The following is a 25,145-nucleotide window of genomic DNA, read 5'->3' as shown; positions in this document are numbered from 1 at the left end:
TTATAAAATCAGTAATACCTCAAGTAGTAGTATACATGGCACTTTCTGACAAACCGTTGTATTTTTCATCATTTGGAATAAATAAAGGTTTTTCTAAATAAAATGCTTTTCTACTCCCTGAGCCATGCTTTGAAAGTGCTCCCTCCTTCTCCCATACTGCCCATCTACCAGGCTGTCAAATTTCCTTTAGTTCTGCCAAAAGACACCCTTTGATCCCCCGCTTTCAGCCTCCTCCTCTAGTCTGCTATGGGCCCAGAAACCAGGCAGTCACATTAGTTAGAACAGTTTGTAAATGAATAATAAATAGAATTTTAACAAATGGCTGTAGGTTTCTAACTTATAAATAGAATGTATGGCCTTGGAAAATGGCCAGTGCTCTGGTTTTCCATCTGGGTTCTGGGTTGGTAGGGATCCCAGGAAAATGAGGTATGAACATAGTTTAAAAAAAAAAAAAAAAAGATATACTGACCATTTACTGATTAACTGTATGATGTAGCATGGATTTGTTATTTTTCTTTGAAGTAGACCTGATAGCCCATAGGTCAGGTAAACAGACTGACACCCATCATATGCAGGAAGCCCTTTAAGAAGCAGGGTGTTTCAAATCTACTGCTGCTGCTGCTGCTAAGTCGCTTCAGTCGTGTCCGACTCTGTGCGACCCGAGACGGCAGCCCATCAAATCTACTGGTACACACCAAATCCAACTATCTGGAGATATTGTTAGCAGAAGATCACTCAGTGACCTCAGAGGCCAGAGCCAGCCCATCCCCCCCAAACCCTGCCAATTCTATTATTTCTGCACTCTTGAAAGTGCAATATGGGTCTACTCCACCCCCAGATAGTTAAAACTTAGCCTATGCTGCTACCAGTTTATAGATGCCAATTTACATATGTCTATAAACATATCATTCCCTCTTCAGATCTTGAAACCTAGACTCTTACCCCAAATATGATGACATAGCATGTCTAAGGTCATTTAAGTTGGACACCCATGGAGGCAGTATCATACAAAGATAAGCACACCAACCCAGAGTCAACTCAGGCCACGTCTCTGCTTGTGGTTGTGGTCACTGTGGAGAAGAGCTGGTCTTGACAACCCCAAGGCAATCTTTACTCCCTCACTTCTCTTTTTGTATGCTGCCCATCCTCCCAGATGAGAAGGTGATGGCTGGAGACACAGTCCTGAAGAATTGTAGGTGGGTTGAACGTGGGTTGGTCTCACCTAAAGGCCACCCTTGGTCCATATGCAGAGTCCTCAGTGAGGATCAGTGAGCTTCCAGCCTTCTCAGCAGTACAGAGCCATCATTAGCCACTGGAATAATGAGGAAGCAGGTTACAGTCCATTCAGACCCATCTCTGACATTCAGTTAAGGATGCTTCATCTCTCAGTCACCTGGTGACTGGACTTGGGGCCTCCTCCCCCTCACTCCTGGGAAGCCATGGAGACAGGACATTAATAGATGGCTTAGCCAGAGGGACCACACCATCCAGTGGTAAGTATAAATCAACCTGAAATATAATCAACCTTGACTTCTCCTGGTGCCTGTGAATGATGATAGCCAGAGATGCTGGTTGATTCTACATTCAATTCGCAATGCAATTTTCCCCCACGAATTCAATTTGGCACGTTCTTGATAGCAGTGCGCAGGTGTGTGGACCGACTGGGCAGCAGAGATCCATTAGAGCATATTCTACATGTTTACATTTATGAACCCATTGGTCTGACAGCTTTATGTGTGTGTGATGAATGGTCCCTCTAACTCACACAGTGGGGATCTCTGGAGAGGCCACACCCCAGGCCAATTACATAAAAAGGGTCATGCTGATGCTGGTGATGATGAAGGTGATAATGGTGACATTACCAAAGGGATCAGAGAAAACCCCAGAGTGAAATCCCGACAAGTTTGCTGCTCCCTTCAAACCTCCTTGAATGACCTTGAGGATCTCCTTAAGGAACCAGAGATGATGAGGGCTGCAGAGACTCTTAGAGACCACCTCGCTCACCCAGCTCATCTCACATATTAGGACGTTGAGGCCCAGAAGTGTAGCATGATTTGCCCACAGATGGTTACAAGGGGTGCTGTGGCTTGTAACAGTCCATTCTCTTGTTGTGATAGCACATTGCTTTTTAGAAGCCTCCTCAAGCTGTGGGCGATCCTGTGTCGATTGCCACACTGACACTGTCCTGCTCTCTCAGTGCTGAGTCTGCGGCTATGGAGGGACTGCTTGAGATCAGGAGGTGGTCTTGGGGACCTTTGCTTGGGGATGGGCTCAGGAGTTCTAAAACCATTGCCTCTCTAGCTGCATCCCACCTTCACACTCAAACATGGGAGTGATTGAGGGTAGACACACTGTGGGTCCCTATATCTTAGAAAGTGAAAGTCACTCATTCGTATTCAACTCTTTGCAACCCCATGGAATTCTCCAGGCCAGAACATTGGAGTGGGGAGTAGCCTTTCCCTTCTCCAGGGGATCTTCCCAACCCAGGGATCAAACCCAGGTCTCCCACCTTGCAGGCAGATTCTTTACCATCTGAGCCACCAGGGAAGCCCACCAGGGAACCTTCTATATCTTAAAAGGTTATTCCATAAAATGGACATCTGGGGTCAAGAGAGAAACCCCAGCTTTTATCAGTCCCTTCCTAAGCAGCTCAAACAGAGAATGTGTTTTATTTTTTTGGCCACCCTGCATGTGGTATCATAGTTCTCTGACCAGGGATTGAACCTGTGCCCCCTGTAGTGGAAGCACAGAGTCTTACCCACTGGCCTGCCAGGGAAGTCCCAGAGAATGTTTGAGAAAGAAAGGGCAGATGATTCAACTCCAGACTCCAATGTCTATGCAGCAAACACCATCTAACACCACATCTGGCCCATAGAAGGTGCTCAGTAAATCCATGCAACCTGAGTCGTAGGGGAAGATAATCAGTGATCAGTGTCAGACACAGTGTTGTTTTCCCCTCAGCATATCACTTCAATCATTCAACAAACACTTGTACCTTCCCCCGTGCCTGGCACACAGCAGGTGCCCCATCAAAACAATGCCTGAATGCATGAATGAAGTGCTGTCCCCTGAACTCAGCAGAATGCAGGGTCCCCAGCACCCTTCTCCTTCACAAGACCCTGGACCCGCACTGGCCACCACTCCCTAAGATGATGAGACTCAATCCCGTGGAGAAGGTCTTACCTCTGGCTTCTGGAGGTATATCCCTTTGCCATCTTGGGTCAAGTTTTGGAAGACATCTGTGAAAATGCAGGAGAAAGGAACATAGTTAATGTGTGTGTGAGTGTGTGTGTGTGTGTGTGTGTGTGTTGGAAACATAAGGGACTAGCTCCTCCCATACATCCCCTCACCCGGGAACCCAATTTTGGCCTTGGTGCAACCACACGTGCCACACTTGTTCTAAGCAGGCCGCCCCACATCTGGAACAGGCAAGGCATCCGTGAGTTTGGGGAGATGCAGCCAGGTTTCACAGAAACAGAGCCAGCGTTCCCCAGAGTTCCCTGCACTGGCAGCGTCCTCTTTGTGCTTGAACTGGGGACAGGTGGGCAATCCACGAGGAGAGCAGAGGAAGCCCTGGTCCACTCTCATTCCCCAGCTTACCCTCCATGTTCTCCACACGCAGCATCAAGCGGACAAACCTGACGAAGTTCATCTGGAGGTCGGGGCCGCCGTAGCGGATAAGCATCAGCTGGCAGACGTCATCACTGAGCATGATTCCTGCGTGGAACACAGGCTCCTGCCGTGGGCACTGGGACCTCACACCTAGCTCCCCTCCCACCTGACGCCCCTAAATTGTCCCTCTATCTCCAGGACCTGAATTCTAATAGCCCAGGGTCTTCTTTGACAGGGTTCATTGTGAATTAATTACTTATCTTACTAATCTTATTTTCTCTCCATTCTCTGTCCCTGTCCCCTAGGCAACCAGGAGGATCTCTTGATCAAGCGGGTTACTGGCCTTCCAGGCAGGACGCAGTCTGCTTAGTGGTCAAGACAATCTGTTTTGGAGTCTGGGAGTCCCGGAGGTAAGCCCCAGGTGACTTAACTTATCTGAGCTGCTATTTCTTCCTCTGTAAAGTGGGGATTATGACAGGGTGTTGGCAAAGACTAAATAAAGTGTGGGTGTGCCAGCCCTCAGTAAATGTTAGCTGTGAACATACTGATAATAATCCATGTTTTAGTTAATCACAGATCCACATCTTTGGGCCTCTGAACTCAGGGAGTAACTCTGCTCTTTAGAACGACTGTAGGCTTCCCTAGTGGTTCAGTCGGTAAAGAATCTACCTGCAATGCAGATAGACCTGGGTTTGATTCCTGGGTCAGGAAGATGCCGTGGGGAAGGAAACGGCAACCTACTCCAGTACGCTTGTCTGGAAAATCCCATGGACAGAGGAGCCTGGCAGGCTGCAGTCCATGGGGTCACAAGAGTTGGACACGACTTTGTGACTAAACCACCAGCAGGACGTCACGCACCCCTACCCCACCCCTGCCCCACCCCCAACCCCACTCCGGGCCTGCTGTGTGCCTACCTGCCTCCCTCATGGCAGCCCGCAGTTGGGCCCAATTCAGGGATCCTGACCGGTTAGTGTCTTGCTTGTGGAAAACCTCCTGGGAAGAACACAAAGCAAAGGCTGAGGAAGCCAGCCATCTCCAAGCACCCCCTGACCTTGCACCCCAGTGTCAAGCCTGCAAGACTGCTAGTGAGCGTAGGCCTAGCTGCCCAGACAAGAACAGGCTGTGGTCTCCTGGCCGGGATCCCACCCCCGTCCCAGTTGTCCTTTAGGCTGTAAGAGGGGGCAGTGTTTCTGTCATGAGGGATGGAGAGTCAGGATACAGATAAACATGTTTAATCTAAGCGAATCATCCAAATTTTGAAGGGCTTCCGACCTGATGACTCAGGAGACAGGAGGATGGTTGTGAACAACGACTGGAAAAGTAGGCAGGAGCCAATTTATGAAGGACTCTAAATGCCATGCTAAGGGGTGTGAACTTGATCTGAAGGCCACGGGGAGTCTCTTCCTTTTAGTTAGGTAAGGAAGGAGGCAACATGATCAGATGTCACTTTCAAAATCCAGAAGACTATTGCAACAGGCTCTCTGGGTTTGGAAGAGAAAGTAAGAAACACTAGAAGGACACTTGGGAAGACTGGGTGAGTGGTTGGGTAGTGTCCGGCAAGGGTATTCTCCTCGGTTCTGTCTCATCTCAGCAAAAATTGGAAGCGATGGACGTGAGAGCCCTGGGCGTGTCATAGCTCTCGGACAGACCGTGCTATAGCTCTCGGGTCTTGGACAGACCATGTTATAGCTCTCAGGTCTTGAACAGACTGTGTTATAGCCCTTAGACAGATCAGTGTTACAGCTCTGTGTTACAGCTCAATTTTATTTAGAAAAAAGCAGGAAAATACATCCTTGAGGTGTGAGGGCATGCCAACCCAAAGACGTAAAGAAAAGAGAGGGGGAGACCTGATCCTTTGGCTCCTCTTTTTATATGTTTTTTCCTCCCCCCGGGCCTGCCCTACATAAATTGGGCTAGCCAGGAGTGCTGTTTGTTCTACCTGAAGTCCTCACTCCAGTCCTCAGACCTCTCTTTGTTCTATTTTCGCCGGCTTTTCCCTTCATTGTCTTTTAGCCACACCATTCTGGACTCGTGTTTCCTATTCTAACTACCTAACAGTAGAACGGGCTGAAAGGGAGAGGTCTTTTACAAGTTTTGCAGAATTGCCATTTCTGCGCCGTCCTGCGGGAGGCCGGCTAAACACTTGTTCTCACCTGATAGAACATCAGCTGCTTCCACAGGTCCCTGAATTCCTGGATACTCACAGTGCCGGATGCGTTAAGCTGATAGCAGGGTTAAGGTCAAAGCCACCATAGGAGTTTCATGCCCACCTCTGGAGAAGCAGTGATGGGCCCTTCACAGAGTCGCGGGCAACTTGGGACACCACAGTCAGTGTTGGACATGCCTAGTTGGCCTCCCCTGACTGGTCTGTCCAGCCCAGGGCTCCCTGGCCCTTGCTAGGAAAGGACAGAATGAGCTGGAACACAGCAACGCTGGGAAGAGAGGTGGGGATGATGGTGGTGACAACAGCTTCCACTAGTGAAACAGGGTATTCTGATGTGGCCAATTTGATACAGTTTAAATAAAACATAGTAAATATTTTATCACTGTTGTTAAAACTAACTTATGGATGGATTCAGGCACAAGGGTGGATGAGGAGGCCTTTTCTATTTAGTCATTTTGTGACAAGTTAACAGCTGAATGGTTGGCTCTGTAGACCATGTCCAAGTCGCCCCACGTCAGAGAGACTGGGTCAAAAATACCACCACACGCCAGCTCTGTTGGAGCCCTGGCGGTGGGCCTAGTGCTGAGCTACACACTTGACCTTCATTTTCACCTAGCAGTTGGGGTAGTTACTAACTGCCCCCTGCTCTGGATGATGAAATGAGAGCTCAGCGAGTATGATCTCGTCTCTGGTGACAAGGCTGGGACCTGCCCCAAAGCCTGCACACCTGACCACCATCCCCCATCGCCCCTGGCCTCTGCAAAGTTGCTAACAAGATTCTTTGTATTTGCAACCCTCTTCACACTATCCATTCTATGTGCCTCTCTGTAGTGTGGGTAATTAAACTCCAGTTAACTTGTCCACTCCCCTGGTGGCTCAGATGGTAAAGCGTCTGCCTGCAATGCGGGAGACCTGGGTTCAATCCCTGGGTTGGGAAGATCTCCTGGAGAAGGAAACAGCAACCCACCCCAATACTCTTGCCTGGAGAATCCCACGGACGGAGGACGAGCCTGGTAGGCTACAGTCCATGGGGTCGCAAAGAGTCGGACGCGACTGAGCAACTTCACTTCCCTTTCTACAGAATAGGCTTTAACACCACCCTTAGGCTACACATGAGGACTTTGTCACTCCTCAGAGCCCTAGTTAAGTGCTAGGGCTGGGTCTCAACCCCAGGAAGTCTGGCTCCAGGCCAAAGCTCTCCAACAGCAGAATGCATCCACCCACAAACCTGAAAGGATACATCCAGCAGGGCCAGGATTCCCTGACAGGCCTCAAGGCTGAAGAGAGGCTGTTTGCTTCCTAGACCTGTGAAGGAACAGAAAGAGTCTGCATGGGAGTGGCCCCGGGACTGCAGGGAGAGGCAGTGCTGTCTAGACCCTCCAGAGGTTCCAAGGAGCATCATTTATGTTGGGGGTGGGGAGAGTAAGAGCAGTGGAGACTGAGAGAGAAGGCTTGGCGGGTGGGGGCGCAGGAGGTGATTCCTACCCCCAAGGAAAACAGTAAAACCCTGCAGAAAACATTCTGGCTTACACAGTGGGACAGATGAACATGGCCCTTTGTACCTGGTGGACTGGCAGAGAGGTGACATTTTGTAACTGGGGGAGTGGCAGAGGCAGGTAGCCAGCTGGTCACAGACTACCCAGCCTGAAAGAGCAACTTGTCCAAGCTCCCACTCAAACTGGGAGACAGCCTCAGACATCTTGACAGTCCTCCTGTCAGCGATGGGACCTCTCTTTTTCATGTGAATCCATAGCTCCAGGTCAGGAGAAATTTCTCATTTAATTCCAAAGGAACCTCTTTTCTCATTCATTCACTAGCCCTAGTTTTACCTCCAGAAAAACATAAATAACTATCTGTCCCCTCCTTGACATCTCCCCTCCATTCTAAATATCTAAACATTTCTCCAACGCTTCCCCAGATGACATGGTTTCTAAACCCACACCTCCCTGTTCCATGAGCTATGCTTTGCCAGCATCTCCCTAAAATGTGATACCAAGACTGGAGCACACGCCTGCAGCTGCAATTGGATTAAGCAGAGTACAGTGGGTCTATCATTTCCAAAATTTTCAGTCTGCATTTCCCAAATTACGTTCCAAGGGAGATGTTTTGCAGAGAAAGGGTTTTGAGTTCAAATACATTCGAAATGTTTTGTATTTACAAGCCTTTTCTCCATCATCATGTACCTTAGCACGTGATTGGTATAGAGGAGTCAACATTGAAATTTTGTTTAACGCAGAATTACCTAAGCTCAATTGACCATAGAACCTAACCCTTTTTATTTCATGGAACACTCACTAAAACCTTTTGGTTTCTAACATTTCTTGGAACACGATTTCAAAAACACACATCTAAAGCTTCCATTAAATACTGTCTGAATTTGGATTAGCTTATTTAGCAGCAACTTAAAACTATTAGCACATGTTAAGCTCAAGGTCAACTAAATTAACCAGATATCTTTCAAATAAACTGCCACAAAGATGAGGTCTCTTCTGTTATGAACTTGTGTGACCGATTTTTTAAAAATTACAAAATGGCAGTTTTTAATTATCACCCTGACTGCATTTCATCTTTTTGGCTTGGGCACAGCTTGTGGTGAACATTCTGAATTTCAATTCTGTTGTCTATTAATGATTCCTCCCAGCTCTGTGCCATCTGCAGATCTCATAAGCCTTCGTGTCTTGTCTTCTTCCAAGCCATTGATAAAAGCTGAGGACGTGTAGGGGGACCAAGGGCAGAATACAGAGATTCATCTAAGTGTCTAAACATGTAGACTCTGATCCATAACATAGAATTATTCCTCTGGTTTCATTTTTATAAAACTCTTGGGATTGATGCTAAAATTTTGAATCATATTGCTACTTTCCAACCCCCACTTCATCACTTGTTATGAGAGACTTTACCAACTATTTTGCCAAAATCTATAGTGGCTCTTTGATCTGTCCACCAGAAATCCTCTCATAGGAATAAATGAAAGCAATGTGTCCATCCATTCTTTTAAAAATTTAAATGTGCAGAAGCCATCTCTTTTAGATAATTTCCATAGAATTTTTTTTTTTTTTTTTTCCCGGATGAGGGGTAGGGAGGGGGCACATCTCATATTCTATCATTTCTAGAGCCTCGCCTTCTGGCTCTTTTATAATATTCGAGTGTGGCTTTGAGAAACCATCTGGAAATTATGCAATTTCTGAGTTTGTTTGGGTTTGAAGTCTTGGCTTCATATAAAAGAGAAGCAATCAAATACCCTTCAATTGTTTGGTTTACTTTTTTCATTTTGAGGTTCGTTCTCTTGCCTGGAGAAATTATGTTCTTCTCATTCAAAATCTACATATAAAATACTTTTAGATGGGCTTTAAGCTTTCCTGATGATTTATGCCAGGCTTCACACAAAGGCATCCACATCGAAGTTCTCCTATGTGATGAGCTCCCTTCTATCCGATTTTTGTAGGTTAATCAATTTAAATATGCGCTCATCAGAGATCTCCCTGGTAAGCTACTCAATACTTAATTATGTATTTGCTGAGTTGAAGAAATGAGTGCTATTCTTCCACAAGGACTTTCTAAGCCAAGAAAGGAATACTCAACTATTCTTCACAAACTAGCAGAAATCGTTATTTTCTCTACCATGTATCTCTACACACCCAACTAAGCAAAAAAAAAAAAAGAGCTATTTTCCCAAGCTGCATAAATTCCTCTACCTCTATCAGACCACACGACCCACCCTGGTGTAGGACACAGCTGCTGGGGAGACCAGTGGGCATTCACATGGCCCATCAGGAGAAAGAGAAGCAGACCCAGAGTTCAGAAAAGTCATGTCCCCTGAGTCCAACAGGAATGACTGAAATACTCACCTGACCAGGGCATGTGGTTCAGGATATTCTGCAGTTGGATTGCGTTTATTTCTGGATACTGAAGTGGAAGCAGAGGGTCAGGAGAAAATCATCATTCCTGAAGTCTCATTGGATGTAGAACCCACAGATAAACAGGGCTGGGAAAGGCCTCTCCCACATCTGCTTAGCACAGCATATATGCCATTTCTGGGCAGAATAAGTTACACCATTTTCTTATACATAAGGACGTGACTAGACATATGATTAAATCCAAAATTTCATAAGAACTTCAACAACAGTTTAATTGGGTGTCAAATTCAGAGTGCCCCAGCGGGGCAGGACTCTTAAGAAGTAGACTAATAGAGGTGTTTCTCAAACTGGGTTCTATAGAGATGCTGCAAAAGTTTAGCAATTGAGTTTTAATTTTATTCTTATTTAACTATCCTTAGCCAAGAGTCCAGATTTCCATTCTAGACTTCATCAGAAGCCACTCTTTACATGGGCATTTGACTTTAAAACATGTTAATGAAATGTAAGTACCATAAATTTGAACTTATAAAATGGATATGATACCTTTATATTTATCTGTTCTATATATCTTTATATATCTGGATTCTCTATGTGATTCCATTTGATAAAAGGACTGCAGCAGAAAATGTTTGGAAACCCCTGGCATGGAGGAAAATTCTTAAAAACAACACACAGAAGATTTTGATGTAGCCTCTCTGACTATACTAAGCAAATGCCAGTGTGAAAATGAGAAAAGATGGGAAAGCAGGCAACTTGTAAGTTAAATCAGGAGTGTTACTAATGCAGGAAGTGCATGTTCTTCCAGTTTTAATGACATCTCTCAGATGTCAGACCCAGATTTCTTGCCCTGTTCCTAACTGGGTTTACTGTCCTACAAGTTAAGAATGGGGTGGCTTTTGCTGGTGCTCAGACCTGGGTCAGTCCAATGAAAGACCTTGAAAGGCTACCAGGTGGATAGCCTTCCTCTTCCTCAGTGCCTCTTACCAGTCCCATCGTCCACAGGGGCCCACCCACGGGGTCTTTCTCCCTGGGTTTCCCTCCTCCAGACACCCCAGGGCTCGCTCCACCCTCCCCTCCCAACACAGAGTCTCACCCCTGCCATATTCCATTTTTTCAGGGATTAAAAATTGAAGTTGTTTCTCCCACAGCAAATCAAGGTAGCTTCCAAGAGCAGATATGCATTTTATAAGAGATTTCTGAAAACAACAGCTCTACCCATTTGTCTAAAAACTTGAGGGCTCTCCTGGAAAGTGGCAATCGGGACTAGGAAGCCTTAAATCACAACTTATACCCAGGATCAAGCAGAGACAAACCCATGCTTCATGAAATTAGGGGCTCTGCAGTATCCCTTTCTCCTCCTTATCTCCCCTGGTCAACTTACCTTTTCAAAGAGTTTGGTGAAGAATTCATCCTTCCCTTCACTTTGGTCTACAATTTCCTATAGAAACAGACATACGGAAGGACAAGGTCATTCCCTGGACAGATGGACTCTCATGCATACACTAATGGGTCATGGCCCCCAGGCCTCTGAAATCTACAAACCTGACCTTGAGCACCGCTTTAAATTTTCTGCCATAGCCTTCACATACATCCCTTGTTTCTCTAACCCTCAGTGGCTTGGGGAAGTAGCAAACCATGAAAGGGGCAGAAGAAACACCAGGTAGAGAGAAATAAGAGCATGGATGTGTGACTCGTACACAAGGGCTCTGGGCCTTCAAGACCAAGGACCTGATCAGAAGGGCAATTCTCCTGGTACAAAAACAGCAGAATCTGAGGACTTTTAGGGCATGATAGGTAACACAATATATGTGCCATCGAGGGCTTCCCCAGTGGCTCAGCGGTAAAGAATCTGCCTGCAATGCAGGAGACAAGGAGACTCCAGTTCAATCCCTGGGTTGGGAAGATCCCCTGGAGGAGGAAATGGCAACCCGCTACAGTATTCCTGCCTGGAGAATTCCATGGACAGAGGCTGCAGTCCATAGGGTCACAAAGAGTCGGACACAACTGAGGAACTGAGCACGCACACGTGTGCCATAGAGTAGGGCCTGCAGGACCTGTGGACCTCTTCCCCCTAAACCCTAAAGGTGAGGGGAGAAGCCTACCCCCTGGCTTTGTGAACAGATCCAGTCACGTGCAAATCTACCTGAAAACTCACCTTAGAGAAGATGACTCTGGAATTGCTGCCGATTTCACTGAGAGGGGAGAAAAGACAGATTTACTTCTTGGGGATAGCCTTGGGAGCCTTTTGGCCAATACCCTCCCTCATCTTCCCAGCTCCTTAGCTACTGCACCATGCGGGCCTTGCCCGGCTCCACCTCATGCCCCACTGGCCCTTGAAGTGTGCAGTCTGGCACACAGCTCAGCACTCGGCTGTACTTCTCCACCTGCCCTGCGCTCTCACCCCCTGCATTTGCTCAGGATGAGCCCTCTACCCCGACCCCATGTGCCCTTTCCTCCCCCCACGCCCTCATCTAACTGCTTCCACTCACACATTAACACTCAGAAGTCTCACAAGGCGGTGAGACCCAGGACCAAGTTAAACTACCTTCGCCCAAAACATGAATGAGAAAGAACTGGGTCCTAAGTACTGAAGGGCAGTCATGTCAAAACAATCCTTGGCAAAATACAGGCCTACCTCATTTCACTGTGCTTCCCTTTATTGTATTTTTCACAGATTAAAGGTTGGTGGCAACCCTGTGTCGAGCAAGTCTATGGGCGCCATTTTTCCAACCGTATTTGCTCACTGCGTTTCTCTGTCACATTTTGGTAATTCTCACAATATTTCAAGCTTTTCATTATTGTTTTATTTGTTATGGTGATCTGTGATCAGTGTTGTTATTATTGCAAAAAGATTCTAACTCCTTGAATGCTCAGACAATAGTTGCCATTTTTTAGCAATCAAGTATTTTTTACTTAAGGTATTCACATTGGGGTTTTTTGACACAATGCTATTGCACAATACTACAATACAGTATAAACATAATTTTTATATGCACTGGAAAACCAAAAACCCCTGTGACTCTCTTTAATGAAGTATTTGCTTTATTGCCGTGGTCTGGAACTAAACCTAAGATAGGCCTGTTATAAGTTTGGCTGGGGTGTGTGTATATTGAATTGTCTGAGCCCGATAGTTGATGACAGCCTCCCTCATCTGAACAATCCCAGTGCCTCCTATAGGAATCACCACCTCCATGAAGCCACCCCTGCTTCCCCTAGGACCATGGGAAGTTGGCTCAGATGCTCCTCCTGATGTTCTCCTAACACCCCGGGCAAATGAACACTTGCCCCAGACAAAGTGTAACATAAATAACTGCTCACATACCTATGTCCTTTCCAGACTGAGCTCCTGGGGGGCAGGACCCAGGCCTGTTCTAGCTTTTTCTCTAGCAGAGTGCTCATTTGTTAGGAGAGTAGGGAGGAAAAAGTGAAGGTGTCTCCATGCAGAGGCTGTCCTGCTCTCGGGCTCGCCCTGTCTCTCTTCTGTGTGGTCACAGAGACCCTCCACCATTTTCCCCTTACTCTCCCTCCCTTGGCCCAAGTGGACCCCAATGTCCAGGAGAGGCCTGGCCCTTACTAAAAGATGTGCTTCCTGGAGAAGACTCTGAGGACGAACTCAGACTCCTGGCAGGCCTCAGATGTGCAGGGCACAATCACGTATGTCCCTGGCTCCAGCCACAGTTCCCGGCTCACTTCCTTCTCTGTGAGAAACGTCGCACGGCAACTCAGGGAAGCATTTTTCCAGAAGAACTCAGACGGCAGTTTCTTCTGGGCATCAAAGATCTATAAATTGAGGACAGAGGGCAACAGATGAGGTGATCATCCATGGCTTGTGGTCAGGCCTGGGCACCTTGTCCAGGAGCCAGGACGAAAGTGGCCTCTGATTTGCCAAATGCCACCTCCCCCAGTGGAGGGGTGAGGAGTGGAGAGAAAACACGAGGACATGTCCTGAGTAGGCACCTCTGCTGGGACCTTACATGAGGCTGAATACATAGGTCGTTTGATTTGACTTTGTGTTAAAACAACATCATGCATAGAATGAGGTGAGGAAGGTCACTATGTCTACACGTCCACGTTACAGTTGAGGGGCTGAGGCTCAGATAAGTTAGGTCATCTGCACAGAGTTACCCAGCAGGTAAGAGTCTCTGCCAGGACAGGAATCCAGGGCAGCTAAGCCCCAGTGCCCATGTTCTAGATCCTTCCTGATGCTGCCTCTGGGTATGCGCTATAGTTTCAAGGTTGATTATGACATGATTATGGTCACAGGTACACACATACCACCAGCCATCTGCCTCCACACTGATCACCTGGACATTCCACACCACCTCAGGGAATATAGCCTCGTAAAAGGGAAAGAGGACTGGCCAAAATCCAGAAGACCCAATCAGAGGTCTGGTTTGTGTTTTGTTTTTACAACACATTTTTTTCTCTCTCTCCCTCCCTCTTTTATTTCCCCCTCTGGCCTTATTTTTCTCTCTTACTTCCTCTTCCCTTGGCTCTCATGCAGGGCTATGGAGGGAGGGGTGGTCCACATGGGGCTGCATGCATTTGCAGATAAAGACACTACCTACCACATAAAGACATTGCCCAGATTCCACTCACGGCTGGGGAAACAAAATGTATCTCCTGGTCATGCTTGCTTTCTTATTGAGACAATGAGAACTAGAGAATCGGTCCATTGCTATCTTTGCCCTGGTTTCCTGGAATCTCAGAACTCACTTTTACAATCAGCTGCAGTAGCTATCCTCTGTGTAGTGTTCCTGGTAGAATCAATTGCTTCCTTCTCCCTTGTCCATTTATAACTTTTTTCTCGCCAGTTGAATTCTATAACTGGTTCATGGTTTTGCTCTGTTTATACTTTTTATTGTAGGTTGACCTAAATTCTATTTAGGAATAGGCTTGATATAAATAAATTTTTCTTTTTAAATTAATAGGTAACTTTGGGAGCACTCAGTATTCCCTTGGGAGTGAAGAAAAAAAAAAAAAAAAGCCCAAACCGAACTAAGACACCCAATGCAAAATGGTTTCTTTATAAAAACCCTTTTACTCTAATGTGTCTACTCTGAGAAAATTAAGTTTTTCACTCCTGTTTTCTTTGGGAAACAAAATAATAGCTGCCGCCCTTCAGAGGCCAGGAGAGCTCAGGCCTTCTTAACTGATCCCTCTAAGCTGCCACTGCAGCTGAAACAGAGCTATCCTTGTCCTCTGCCTGCGTTTTCTGTTTTGTTTTCCCAAGCTTTCATCCCCGATTCCTAGGCGGTGGGTTGCATGGTCTCCTGTTGTCCCCTCTGTTATAGATCTATTTTATGATGGGCTTCATAACTCAGGCAAGATTGTGATTTATCATTCTTCCTCTACTGTGACAGTCTGAAATATTTGCCCTAGGTATTTATGTAGAGATTTAATAAATTCTAAAATTTATTGGTTCTGCATCAGGCTCAGACCTCTCTGCAGAGGCATAGGGACTTTAGGGGGGACCTTGGATTAAAAAGAACAGCAGATGTTCTGTGCTTGCACACACAGGCAGTTGGCATTATTGCCAGCCCTTTCCAGAGCTCCTTACGTAAGGCTCCTGCAGTCACACTAACCCGGGCCACGGGGACATCACTCCCAACCAGCGGGCAAGTGTGCGACTCACCTGGTTCACCTGAAAAACAACAAAAAAAGAGGCCTCGTGAGGTGCTGAATCCAGCTCTTTCACAAGCACAAATTCTAATAGAGGCTGATTTACAGGAAGGCTCTACCCAGAGGCCACCGCCCCTCCCAGCAGACTTGTAGTTCTAGTCAGTGACATTTTAATCCATCATTAGAAATTCTGGAAAACGGTGAGGCAAGGTAAGCTTGGCCTGGGGAGAGGGACAAAGGGAACCAGAATTAACTGTATCAACTGTATCAACATTGTACTGTGCCATGTACATTGCTAAGCTTTATCCACAGGATCTTCTTCTGCTCCACCCTTTGCATAATTATCACTGTCCCCGTTTTACAGATGGAGAAACTGATGTTCAAATGCAAGGAGGTGGCTTGTTCTAGATCACGTATTCCCAAGGGACAGAGACAGGATTTGCACCCATGATGGTCAAAGGAGGTGGGCAGACAGAGAGACAGATGGTAAAGAGGACAGGGAACAGGAAGAAAGGATAAGACCCCACGAGAGGCCTACTGACCCTGAAGAGGTAGAAGCCAATGGCGAGGTGAGGCTTCCAGTTGCGGTGCCTGTGTCTGGGCTTCTGGAGCAGGGATACCAGCACGCTGCAGAGCAACTGGGACCTCTTGCCCTCCTGGGGCCTCCAGACTGACAGCAGGAACTGTGGGTTCTTCCAAAATGTGTCTGGGGCAAAACACAGCAAGGTGAGACAAGTTTCCCTAGCATCCTGCTTGCCAAACCACAGGGAGGGGCACAGATACAGGGCGCCTCCCTGGGATTCCCACTCCAGGGCCACCTGGACAGAGCTGGGGCCTCTTCCACCATAGCTCTGTCCCTTTCCCACCCACCTCCTCCACCTCGGGTTCTTTTGTGGACACACAGACCAAAGGTTGCTGCTGCTGCTAAGTCACTTCAGTCGTGTCCGACTCTGTGCGACCCCATAGACGACAACCCACCAGGCTCCCCCGTCCCTGGGATTCTCCAGGCAAGAACACTGGAGTGGGTTGCCATTTTCTTCTCCAATGCATGAAAGTGAAAAGTGAAAGTGAAGTCGCTCAGTTGTGTCCAACTCTTAGCGACCCCATGGACTGCAGCCCACCGGGCTCCTCTGTCCATGGGATTTTCCAGGCAAGAGTACTGGAGGGGGTTGGCATTGCCTTCTCTGAGACCAAAGGTTACTCTCCCTGTATTAATAGCTTTGGCCCAGCACACTGCCTGGCACAGACTTTGTGTCCTGTATGTTCACTGCCTGGGTTGGTGACTGTGTTAACTAACTGGAGAGAAGATGCCCGTGGTGCCAGGGCAGCTGCATTTTAACGGGGACCAAGCCTTAGCTTATGAGGAGCTTCAGCCTTTGGGGGGACACTAAAGGGGAGAGAAAGTCAGGGCTGAGGGGGAGAGAAAGTCAGAGCTAAGACCACTGTGACCTTGCTGAGATCCTACCCCTCTAATCTTTCCTACCATGGAGATGGCTCAGTACCTCCACTGTGGAGAAAGGGATGCAGTCCCCAAACCACTCCACTTGGAGAATGTATATATGTTCATCTCTTGTACTTGATGACCTGGGAATCCTCGACTTTGTTTCTCTATCAAACTCTAAGTAAAGAGGGCCTGATACATACAATATAAATATTAATTCCAATCCTGCCTGTTACCGGGTTGTTACTTCAGCACATCTAAGGCCTTGTCCAAAAACCACAGAAAGATGTAACTTTTCTATTATGCATGTGCACCTATGGCCTCCTGGTGCTGGGGGAAAGAGAACCCACCCTCTAGAAAGCTGCAACCGCAACAGATGGGCAGCTTGACAGAGTTCTATGCCTCTGTGCAAATTAGGACAAAGGTGTCCCATCTTCCCACTGGGCACAGCCCAGGGCCAGCACACACAGCTCGGCCAGCAAAGCCCCCTACCTCCTCAGCTAGGTGCCCCGGGGAACGGCTCTGCCCACAGCCCCGTCTTTGCCTGGAGAAGCTGCCACTTTAGCCGCGAAAGCCTCTGGCTTCCATATACACACTCACCTTGGGGCGACTTCATCTGGCCACCAGCAGTCCTCCCATTCTCCCATCTCCCCTCCAGCATGGTGTACGACCACTTCTGGCCCACCTCCTGAGTCAGCAGGCCTGGGCTCAGTTTACAGATGACCAGAAGCATGAAATGTGCTTTAAAGTCCTGCAGTGACATCCTGTGCAGACAATAAAAGAAAGAAAAGAAAGTGTAGTCGCTCAGTTGCATCCGACTCTTTACGACCCTATGGACTGTAGCCCACCAGTCTCCTCTGTCCATGGGATTCTCTAGGCAACAATACTGGAGTGGGTTGCCATTTCCTTCTCCAGGGGATCTTCCCGACCCAGGGATCAAACCTGGGTCTCCCGTATCACAGGCAGATGCGTTACCCTTTGAGCCACCAGGGAAGCCCATGGAGATGACATTCAGTCATTAGGACCAGAGGGAAGCTGCAACTAAGGATCAGGCACCTAGCCCTCTCCAGACCCAGGGCCCCATCCTCCATGCCCTCATGCAGACCCAGGTGAGTGGGGCTGGCTGGAGCAGCGTGAGGGTCCATCACCAGCAAGTGGTGCTACGGAGAAACCCTACTCTGTGGCTGAAAGCAGCCTCCAACAACGGCTGCCTGAGGGCAATGATCCTGTGCCACTGATGGTGGTGATAAAGCAGAATTGGGGTATTAGACATGTTCAGTGAGAATCACACAGATCTGTTCCTAGTCATCTATTGATTAAAAAAATCTTTGCCCCTACAGGCTAATGTTATGGCCCGAGGCATGCCACCTGAACCAGCAAATGCTCAGTTTACTCTCTGTAACAGGAAAGTAGTAGTATTTCCAGGGCTCTTGAGTTCAATGACCTCTTTAAGAATAAGTCTGAAAAGGATTGGTAAGGGGAGAAGAGGGGCCCGTGGGACAGGTTGGAAAGGGTGAAATGCGGAGGAAATGAAGAACAGGTGGGTCTCGTGTCAGACACCCAAAAGCAGCATCAGCTCAGGGCATTGGCCATTCATAAAAAGAGGTTAGAGGCTTTGGGGTGGGTAGGGTAGTACCGCTTTGCTCTGGAGGGCGCAGGTGGAGTAGCTTATAGTTTGGCAAGAAACAGCAGTCATAGAGGAGGTGGTGGCCACCCACACTCTCTGCTCTGAGCACCCACTGAGCTCCATGCCACAGGTCTCTGCTCTTAGAACAGAGACTGTGGATGTTGGATTGCTCTGCTAGGCTGTGAGCCCCTAAAGGGTCTTCTTGATCTCCTAAAAGAAATGCCTGGCATATATGAGGCATCCTATAAATGTCTACTGAATGGATGTCCTAATGTAAGCCAGGGCGTCTGTCCTGAGTCCCTGTGTCAAATACCAGAATTCTCCATCATCATCTTTTCTCAGCAGCAGAATCTTCTCCTTGGGGCTCAGTAGGTCCCACATACTCGAGCTGAAAACAGAAAAGAAATGTTTTCATGGGGGAGGAATGGATTACAAAGGACATGCAAGAAACTCTTCAGTAAATGCTCTGTAATGGGCTTAGTTGCTCAGTCTAGGCACATCACTTACTCTGAGTCAAGCTCTGGACTAGGCTCTTGACATGTTTTATTTAAGGATAACAACAACTTTACAAACTAGGGATTTTTATTGTCATTTTTGTGTGCGTGCGTGCTAAGTCATTTCAGTTGTGAACAATTCTTTTGTGTCTCTATGAGCTGTACCCCTCCAGGCTCCTCTGTCCATGGGATTCTCCAGGCAAGAATACTGGAGTGGGTTGCCATGCCCTCCTCCAGGGGATCTTCCCGACCCAGAATCGAACCCGTGTTTCTTATGCCTCCTGCACTGACCAGTAGGTTCTTTAGCACCAGCGCCACCTGAGAAGCCCCACTGTCATTTTTAGAGGTAAGGAAATTGAGGTTAAAAGCGATCAGGTCACTTGCTTGAAGCCACAAAGTTATTAAATGTCAGAACTACCACTGGAATCTATATTGCTATTTCTTTTTTTCACAACCTGTCATTTTGGACTTTATTTCTGGCCATAAAAGAGTAAGGCTTTCATGTATCACTTCCCCACTATCAACAGCTAAAAATCGGACAAAATACATGAAATAACCATTTTTGGACACAGCAGGCAGCACAGAACTGTGACCTCAAGAGGAGGGAGACAAATGAAGTGAGCCCTAACACTGACTAGACTCCTGCCTGAAACTAATTCCCCAGAGAGTGATGCAGGGACATGGACCCTGAAAGAGCCCGGCAGTCTTGCTAAGTGGAGGAGACAGAGTCTGAAGTTCAGGGAGGACCAGGCGCAGCTAGAATTTGCTGGAGACAGTGCCACTTAAGGAAGGAGCTCCAGAGAACTTCATAGGGGGTCCCTTGAGTCTTTGGCTAAAATAGAATCTGTGCATACATGAAATGAAACCCCACAAGACTGGATTATAGTGAGAACAATTCCCAGAGTTGACACCAGGTTGGAAATCATTTGAATTCCCACCAGCCAGGGTTAAAAGCCCTTACAGAATACATGGGGTCTTCCGTAAAGAACCCAAAGAGCCTACACCTTAGTAGTGAGGTCAAATTATCCCCCCAATACACTTTTTCCTAGATCTGTCCTAAAAGAAAACTTCAAAGTATCATTTTAATCCCTAAGCAACTAAATTTACAATGTCCAGCATCTAATAAAAAATAACTAGGTGTATGAAGAAGCAGAAAATGTGATCTGTGACCAGGAATAAAAACTGACCTAGAAATAAGAGAAATATGATTGAACTAGTCAATAAGGACATTAAAACACCTATTATAAATATGCTCCATGTTCCCAAAGATGTAAAGGGAACTATGGACATAATGAAAAGCAAAGTGAAAGATATTCTCAAATGGTATCTCTAGATTTAAAAAATATTTATTCAAAATGAAAACTACTTTGGATGAGACTAACTGCAGATTAGACACTATGGAATAAAGCCCATCATTTTATTTAATCCTTATCACACTTCTGGCTCAAAAAAGGTTGCTTAAGATCACACAGCTGACAAAGTTAATTTAACTCATCATTTTTTTCTCAAAACAAGCACTTGTTTTCCTAAACAAACTACTAGCAACATTATGACACTATATTTCTGTAACACTTTAAAATTTATATATATCTTTGCATGCCATTTTTCTACATAGATCCAGTCCCTCTGACAATTCTCTTTATTAAAATATAATAAATAGAGTGCAGTACAACCTATCAGGAGTAAAATTCTACTTATTTTTCTGAGCCTTCAATTTTTCACACATAAAAATGATTCAGTGATAATGAACATGTGAAAATGTTTCTGTACTCTTAAGTGATATGTGAAAGTGAAAGTCACTCAGTTGTGTCTGACTCTTTGCTACACCATGGACTATACAGTCCATGGAATTCTCCAGGCAAGAATACTGGAGTGGGTAGCCTTTCCCTTCTCCAGGGGATCTTCCCAACCCAGGGATCCAATCCAGGTCTCCTGCATTGCAGGCAGATTCTTAAGCAGCTGAGCCACAACAAAAGCCCAAGAATACTGGAATGGGTAGCCTATCCCTTCTCGAGTGGATTTTCCCGACCCAGGAATTGAACCAGGGTCTCCTACAGGCAGATTCTTTACCAATTGAGCTATCAAGAAAGCCCCCAAGTGATACGCAGAGTTAAGTATTATGAATCTTCATTGCCAGAGGGGGAAGGACTATAACACTTGGTCTGCCTTTCTGCCTGTGCCCTATGCCAGCCTGTAGCCTGTAAAGCCCCAGGGTTGATTTTAGGCAGAAACAATCAAAAAGTAGGCATCTAATCAGAATGCCCAGAGATCATTAAGTGTAATTAGAGTACAGGGGCCAAGCCTGATCTGTCTGACGCTGACTCGACAAGTCCAAGTGTACACTGACTAGAAAGAGCACTGGACTAGACGCCAAAGACCTTGCTTGAGTCATGCTGTGAGACCTTAAAGAATTCACTTAATCAAACCAGTCAATCCTAAAGGAAATCATTCCTAAATATTCACTGGAAGGACTGATGCTGAAGCTGTAGCTCCAATACTTTGGCCACCTGATGCGAAAAACTGACTCATTGGAAAAGACCCTGATGCTGGGAAAGACTGAAGGCAAGAGGAGAAGGGGACGACAGAGGATGAGATGGTTGGATGGCATCACCGACTCGATGGACATGAGTTTGATCAAGCTCCAAGAGTTGGTGATGGACAGGGAAGCCTGGCGTGCTGCAGTCCACGGGGTCACAAAGAGTCAGACACAACTGAGTGACTGAACTGAACTGAAGCATCAGTTTCTTCATAATGGAGATGAAACCACCTACCTTATAATAGTGTTGTTTGGAGGACTCAATGAAATGATCAAAATTCAAAAGGTTTAGCACAATGCTGGCAAGTTCTCAATAAATATTAACTTTAATTATTATAATGAATGAAATGAAAGTGTTAGTCGTTAAGTTGTGTCTGACTCGTTGCAACCCTATGGACTATAGCCTTCTGGCTCCTTTGTCCATGGGATTCTCCAGGCAAGAATACTGGAGCGGGTAGCCATGCCCTTCTTCAGGGGATCTTCTCCACCCAGAGATCAAACCTGGGTCTCCTGCATTACAAGCAGATTGGTCTGTATATTTAAGCATTGTATATGTATGTGTGTGTGTGTCTGTGTAAATCACTTTGCTATACACCTGAAACTAATACAACATTGTAAATCAACGATTATTCAATTTAAAATAATAATAATTTAAACATGAGGGATTGATCCACACAGTCTAAAAGCTTTCCTGATTCAACCTGAGACCAAAAACATGCACTGGAATTTGTGTCCCAACAACAAACTTCTTTGCAGCCTTCACCTACCCCGTCCTCACCCCTCCCAGCCAGCCTCAGACATTCACCTGTCACTCCAGTCTCCTTTCCACTCTATCTTCCCCCAGGGGTTCCGGAGCCTGACGAGATACTCAGGTCCATGTCTGGTGGTCACCTGCACGAAATGAGAACCAGTTCAGGTGGCTGGGCTGAGGGCCAACAGCAAATGCTGCGGATATCTGGGTGATTTCATGCCTGGAGCTGAGACCTTGACATGAACCTCAAAGGCCCTAGGAGTTGGCAGAGGAGAAAATGGCTCTGCTGTTTTACTCTCTGTGAGACCTAAGGCAAGTTACTTAACCTCTTTGGGTCTGTTTCCTGATCTGTGAAAAGAAGTTAATGATCACGTCTATTGCATGAGTTGAACATTCGAAGATATGTCTACTGAGAATCTGTCAATTTGATCTAATCTGTAAAAAGGGTCTTTTCAGGTATAATTAAGTTAAGGATTTTGAGACGAAATCACCCTGGATTAGTGCGGGTCCTAAATTCAATGACAAATGTCCTTACAGAAGAGAAAGAGAAAGACAGAGGAGACGGGCGTGTAAAGATGGAGGCAAAAACTGGAGCTATGCGTGTGAAGCTAGGAAAAGCTGGAGACACCCTGCGTGGGAGGAGGTACAGAAGGATTCTCCCCAAGCCATCAGAGGGAAGATGGCACTAAGGTCCCCTGGATTTCAGACATCTGGCTTAAGAAAACACTGTGAAAAAGACATTTCTCTTGCTTTACATCTCCCAATTTCTTACTAATGTACCTACTCATAGGACTGTCGTGAGCACTGAGTTAACACTGGTAAAGCAGTTAAGACGGTATCACATACTAAGTGCTAAATTTTGTTAAATAAATATAAAATCATAAAAATAAATATTTTAAAGTATAAATTTTGTTATCTAAATATTAAAAAGTTCTTAACACACCAAATATGATTGATGGAGATCTAGGAGATAGAAGTCAGGTGTGAATGGAGTTGAAAAAATCTGAACCAGAGTTTAAGGGAATTGGAGGACTTTGGGGAAGTCACATCCTCTACAGAATAGCAGAAGTTCTCGAAGATTCAACCTGCTGATTCCTTATCTCCATGCTCCACTCCTGCTGCTCCCTCCATTAGGAAGGCCCTTCTCCCCTGACACAAATCTACCCATCTTTTAGGGCCAACTCAAGGCCACCTACCCTACAAAGCCTTTTCTGATTTCCCTCCAACCAAACCAGATAAATATTCTCTCCTACCTCTAAACCCGAGAAGACTTTCATTATTGCTTCCTTCTTTCAGCTTCTACTTTGCTTCCCTATAGATTTCAAATATGATTTGTCTCCATACTTGATGGTAAGCTCTTTGTAGATAGGGTCCCTGTCTGGTTCATCTTCCTCTCAATGTTTAATAAAGCTCAAGAGGTAGAGAGCAATGGAAGGAAACTGGAAGACTGTTGAAAAGGAGCATGTGGGAAAGAAGCAGGAATTTGAAGGGAAACCCCAGATAGAAAAGTTATCATTTAGCAGCCCAGGGCAAAGCAAAGCTCAAGAAATGGTTACGAGACACAAGAGGGCTGTGTGTATGCTTGGTCACTCACTCATATCCGACTCTTTGCAGCCCCATGGACAGAGGAGCCTCATGGGCTACAGTCCATGGGATTTTCCAGACAAGAGTACTGGAGTGGGTTGCCATTTCCTTCTCCAGGGGATCTTCCCAACCCAGGGATTGAACCCACGGCTCCTGTGTCTTCTGCATTGCAGGCAGATTCTTTTACCCGCTGAGCCATCGGGGCTAGATGGCCGATTGGCCAGGGCTGCCCCATGGCAAGAGAGGCTGGGATGATACTTGGAGGCGGCAAAGCCTGAACCTACCATTTCACCCGGGAAAAGTGGCACAGAGGTCTGGGGAGCCCACCGCCTGCTTTGGCAGGCCCACCAGAGAACTGACCCCTAGACTGGGCATAGATAGTAACATTCACCAAGATGAGGTAAGGCATTGGGAAGAAGCCCTGGAGAGAAGGGAGAGGCGGAAGAGAGACAGAGGGGCCAGGTTCCACTCACCTTCCTGAGGCCTGTGAGTGTATAGGCATGGCCGTCCACCAACCCATTCTCCAGCACCCGCTCCTTCTGCAGAGATAGAGAACTCCTGTCAGTACTCCTGTCAGAACTCCTGTTGGCTGTGGGATACAGCCAACCTGGAAGTCAGAGGGACCTGCTGGCTGGAGCAAGGGTTTATGGGAAGGGTTGGGAGAGACCTATGTGGTCTCTCCCTACAGTTTTCAAAGCTCTTCAGCACCCACAGTCTCATTTGAGCCTTTGAAGAAGTCAGGGTGCCATTCTTCAGTGATTGGCACCCTGCTTTCCAGAGGGCAGCTCAACTCAGAGCTGCTAAGTCATGTGAGGCGACACGATGGTCATTAGTGGAGGCAGGGCTAAACTGAGGACTTCCTACTACAGTTTCCGGGTTCTTGTTTGTTATGAAATCAGACAGTGATAGCTAGCAGAGCCGGTAAACTGCCTTGCATGTAGTTGACACTCAAGAAATGTTAGCTCCCTTCTCTGCACACCATCTGTATTCTACGGGGTTCTTGCCTGCCCCGGGGGCTCAGCTCTGCTCGTTTAGTTTGAACATCAGGACTCTGGGTGAGGGAGTTGGGGGAGTCCGGGGCATACACTGAGGCAAGAGCAGCAGCTGGTGGGTGAAGGGAAGGGGAGTGGGGAGGACGCTGTCCTGCCAGGGCACAGCCCAGTCTCACCCCACAGTGGGTCTGGCAGCCAATCAGGGTTCTGCTGTACATGGCTCGGGTTAGGACATCCCAGAGGCTGTCAGGGGCTTCTGACAGCTTGATGGTCATTGTCACCCCTCCAGTGAAGTCCACAAGGGCTTCAGACACCTGTCCACGCTGCAAGTCTTCATAGGAGCCAGAGAGCCTGCCCAGGAAAGGAACAGATGTGAGAGAAGAAAGAGTGTTTCTACTGTACACAGGACAGTCCAAACAAGTCTAAAGAACCCCCTGCTTGGTTATTCCCAGGGCATGTGTCTGC

The 25,145-nt window shown here is 46.8% G+C and overlaps 1 protein-coding gene across 2 annotated transcripts in view; it reads right to left on the bottom strand.

Moving 5' to 3' along the window:
• Nucleotides 1-443: 443 nt before the first annotated feature.
• CAPN14 (calpain 14) overlaps nt 444-25,145 on the bottom strand; it is a 37,245-nt gene continuing 12,543 nt past the window's right edge. The window contains exons 6-22 of one of the 2 annotated variants that reach the window (XM_010810120.4): nt 24,857-25,031; nt 24,162-24,227; nt 22,159-22,244; nt 18,637-18,711; nt 17,297-17,460; nt 15,798-15,961; nt 15,269-15,277; nt 13,208-13,413; nt 11,789-11,825; nt 11,015-11,071; nt 9,625-9,682; nt 7,017-7,081; nt 5,766-5,834; nt 4,527-4,605; nt 3,601-3,717; nt 3,184-3,239; nt 444-1,312 (exon numbers count right to left, since the gene is read on the bottom strand). In XM_010810120.4, coding sequence (XP_010808422.1) covers nt 1,286-1,312; nt 3,184-3,239; nt 3,601-3,717; nt 4,527-4,605; nt 5,766-5,834; nt 7,017-7,081; nt 9,625-9,682; nt 11,015-11,071; nt 11,789-11,825; nt 13,208-13,413; nt 15,269-15,277; nt 15,798-15,961; nt 17,297-17,460; nt 18,637-18,711; nt 22,159-22,244; nt 24,162-24,227; nt 24,857-25,031 — 1,510 coding nt within the window. In that variant the 3' untranslated portion in view covers nt 444-1,285. The remainder of the gene's footprint in view (nt 1,313-3,183; nt 3,240-3,600; nt 3,718-4,526; nt 4,606-5,765; nt 5,835-7,016; nt 7,082-9,624; nt 9,683-11,014; nt 11,072-11,788; nt 11,826-13,207; nt 13,414-15,268; nt 15,278-15,797; nt 15,962-17,296; nt 17,461-18,636; nt 18,712-22,158; nt 22,245-24,161; nt 24,228-24,856; nt 25,032-25,145) is intronic. The other variant, NM_001192425.1, reaches the window with a different exon arrangement.

Source organism: Bos taurus, chromosome 11, assembly GCF_002263795.3.
Source record: "Bos taurus isolate L1 Dominette 01449 registration number 42190680 breed Hereford chromosome 11, ARS-UCD2.0, whole genome shotgun sequence".
Taxonomy (NCBI): Eukaryota; Metazoa; Chordata; class Mammalia; order Artiodactyla; family Bovidae; genus Bos; species Bos taurus.
The sequence above is the reverse complement of the archived record's forward strand: the minus strand, read 5'-3'. Positions and strand labels throughout refer to the sequence as shown.